This window comes from Mustela putorius, unplaced genomic scaffold (assembly GCF_011764305.1).
Source record: "Mustela putorius furo isolate JIRA1106 unplaced genomic scaffold, ASM1176430v1.1 tig00001130_pilon_pilon_pilon, whole genome shotgun sequence".
Classification (NCBI taxonomy): domain Eukaryota; kingdom Metazoa; phylum Chordata; class Mammalia; order Carnivora; family Mustelidae; genus Mustela; species Mustela putorius.
This window is the reverse complement of record NW_025421584.1, coordinates 990367-993753: the sequence shown is the minus strand read 5'-3', so window position 1 is coordinate 993753 and position 3387 is coordinate 990367. Positions and strand designations below refer to the sequence as shown.

At 38.4% G+C, this 3387-nt stretch overlaps 1 protein-coding gene across 1 annotated transcript; it reads left to right on the top strand.

Annotated features, from left to right (window-relative positions):
* The first annotated feature begins 688 nt into the window (after nucleotides 1-688).
* Nucleotides 689-1437, top strand: LOC101675829 (60S ribosomal protein L10a). Its single transcript, XM_013049357.2, has one exon. It carries the CDS (start codon nucleotides 737-739, stop codon nucleotides 1388-1390), a length of 654 nt encoding a protein of 217 aa, XP_012904811.1. The 5' UTR covers nucleotides 689-736; the 3' UTR covers nucleotides 1391-1437.
* The last annotated feature ends 1950 nt before the right edge of the window (nucleotides 1438-3387 follow it).

Sequence of the window (3387 nt, the reverse complement as noted above, 5' to 3'; positions counted from 1 at the left end):
CCAATCCTTTTCAAACTATTCCTCCCCCGCCCCAATAATAGAAGAGGAAGGAACATTTCCAAACTTACTTTATGTGGTCAACTAAGGCATTTACACAAGGATGCCATAAGAAAAGAAAATTAAAGGCCAATATCCCTGATGAACATAGATGTAAAAATCCTCAATAAAATATTAATAGACCAAATACAGCAATACATTAAGATCATTAACCATGATCAATGGGATTTATTCCAGTGATGCAAAATGGTTCAACATCCACAAATCAGTTGATCACCACATTAACAAAATAAAGAATAAAAAAAAAACCCACATGACCATCTCAATAGATGCAGAAAAAAATTTGACAAAATTCCATTTATGATAAAAACTTTAAACAAAGTGAGTGTAGAGGGAAATTACCTCAATAAAATAAAGGCCATATATAACAAGTCTGTCATACTCAGTGGTAAAAAGCTGAAACATCCTAATTCAAACACAGATGCCCATTCTCAACACTTTTATTCAACAGAGCTTTGGAAGTCCTAGCCATAGCAATTAGGTAAGAAAATGAAATAAAAGCTATTCAAATTAGAAAGGAGGAAGTAAAACTTGCACTATTTGCAGATGAAATATTATATCACCCTAAGGATTCCACCAAAAAACTTTTAGAATAAAGAAATTTGGTATATTTGCAGGATACAAAATCAATATAAAAAAATCACATGTCCTCTTTTCCGGTTACTGCGGCGCGAGAATCATGAGCAGCAAAGTGTCCCGCGACACCCTGTACGAGGCGGTGCGGGAAGTCCTGCACGGGAACCAGCGCAAGCGCCGGAAGTTTTTGGAGACGGTGGAGCTGCAGATCAGCCTGAAGAACTACGACCCTCAGAAGGACAAACGCTTCTCGGGCACCGTCAGGCTTAAGTCCACTCCCCGCCCCAAGTTCTCCGTGTGTGTTTTGGGGGACCAGCAGCACTGTGATGAGGCCAAGGCAGTGGATATTCCCCACATGGACATTGAGGCGCTGAAGAAACTCAACAAGAATAAGAAGTTAGTCAAGAAGCTGGCCAAGAAGTATGATGCCTTTTTGGCTTCAGAATCTCTGATCAAGCAGATCCCACGAATCCTGGGCCCAGGCCTGAATAAGGCTGGCAAGTTTCCTTCCTTGCTGACCCACAATGAGAACATGGTGGCCAAAGTGGATGAAGTGAAGTCTACCATCAAATTCCAGATGAAGAAGGTGCTGTGTCTAGCAGTGACTGTTGGCCATGTGAAGATGACAGATGATGAGCTCGTGTACAACATCCACTTAGCAGTCAATTTCCTGGTGTCCTTGCTCAAGAAGAATTGGCAGAACGTCCGGGCTTTGTACATCAAGAGCACCATGGGCAAGCCCCAGCGCCTGTACTAAGGCACAGTTCAATAAATCCTAGTGCTACTGTTAAAAAAAAAAAAAAATCACATGTACTTCTATACATGAATAAAAAACTATCAAAATGATAAATTAAAATAATCACATTTACAATTGCATCAAAAAATAAAATACCTAGAATTTTAAATTTAACCAAGGAGGTGAAAGACCCATACAGTGAAAACTATAAAACATTGATGAAAGAAATGGAAGAAGACACAAATACATGGAAAGATTCATGCTCACGGACTGGAAGACTTAATATTGTTAAAATGTCCACACTACAGATGCCGTGCAATCCCTATCAAAATTCCAATGGCATTTTTCACAGAAATGGGATAAACAATCTTTAGATTTGTATGAAACTGCAATCTTAAAATCTGTATGAATCTTGAGAAAAAAGACCAAAGCTGGAGGCATCAGTCTCCCTAATTTCAAACTATCCTGCAAAGCTATAGTGTTCAAAATGGTATGGTATCAGCATTAAAACCAATGCATAGATCAGTGGAGAAGAACAGAGAGCCCAGAAATAAATCAGGCACATAAGGTCAATTAACTTATGACAAAGGAGCCAAGAATATACAAGGAAAAAGGATGATCTTTTCAATAAAAAGTGTTGGGAAAACTGGACAGTCACATGCAAAAGAATGACACTGGACGGCTATCTTATGCCATACACAAAAACTAACTCAAATGGATTAAAGACTTGACTGCAAGGCCTGAAACCATAAAACTCCTGGAAGAAATTATAGGCAGCAGTTCTTTGACATTGGGCTTGGCAATGATTTTTTGGACCTGACTTCAAAAGCAAAGGAAACAAAAGCAAAAATAAATGCGCAGGACTACATCACATAAAAAGCTTCTGCACAGCAAAGGAAATCATCAAAAAAGTGAAAAGGCACCCTACCAAGTAGGAGAAAATATTTGCAATTCATAATCTGATAAACGGTTAACACTCAAAATATATAAAGAATTTACACAACCCCATAGCAAAAGAAAAACAATCCATTTAAAAAATAGGCAGAGAATCTGAATAGAAATTTTTCCAAAGATGACACATATATGACCAACAAGTACATGAAAAGGAACTTGACACCAGTAATCATCAGGGAAATGCAAGTCTAAAACACAATGAGGGGCACCTAGGTGGCTCAGTTGGTAGAGCACGTGACTTTTAATTTGGGGGTTATGAATTCAAGCCTCATGTTGGGTGTAGAGATTGCTCAAAAACACAATGAGATATCACTTCGTACATGTTAGAATGGCTGTTATCAAGAAGAGAAGAAATAACTATTGGTGAGAAGATGGGGAAGATGGAACCCTCATGCGCTGTTGATGGGAATGTAAATTGGTGCAGCCATTGTGGAAGACAGTATAGCGCTTCCTTGAAAAATGAAAACTAGAACTACCATATGATCGAGCAGCTCCACTTCTGAGTATTTATCCAAGGAAATAAAGACATCAACTCAAAAAGATTATTGCAACATTATTTACAATAGCCAAGACATATAATCAATCTGCATCCATTGAGGATGAATAGATCAAGAAAGGATTGTTTATATATAATTATGAGATAAGAAAAAGTTATATATACGTAAAATATTCTATAGTGTTTGTGTATACACACAGAAATGCACACACACACACAAAGCAATATTTTTCAGCCATAAAAAAGACTAAACTCGGGGCACCTGGGTGGCTCAGTGGGTTAAAGCCTCTGCCTTCAGCTCAGGTCATGATCCCAGGGTCCTGGGATCGAGCCCAGCATCGGGCTCTCTGCTTGGCAGGGAGCCTGCTTTCTCCTCTCTCTCTGCCTGCCTCTCTGTTTACTTGTAATCTCTGTCTGTCAGATAAATAAATAAAAATCTTAAAAAAAAAAAAAAGACTGAACTCTTGCCATTTGTGACAACATGGTTGGATCATGAGAACGTTATGCTAAGTGAGATAAGTCAGACAAAGAAAGACAAATACTATATGATCTTGGTTGTTTGTGGAGT

What these genes read in the sequence shown, in the direction of transcription:
- LOC101675829 (XM_013049357.2), top strand. Translation starts at nt 737, where the DNA reads ATGAGCAGCAAAGTGTCCCGCGACACCCTGTACGAGGCGGTGCGGGAA.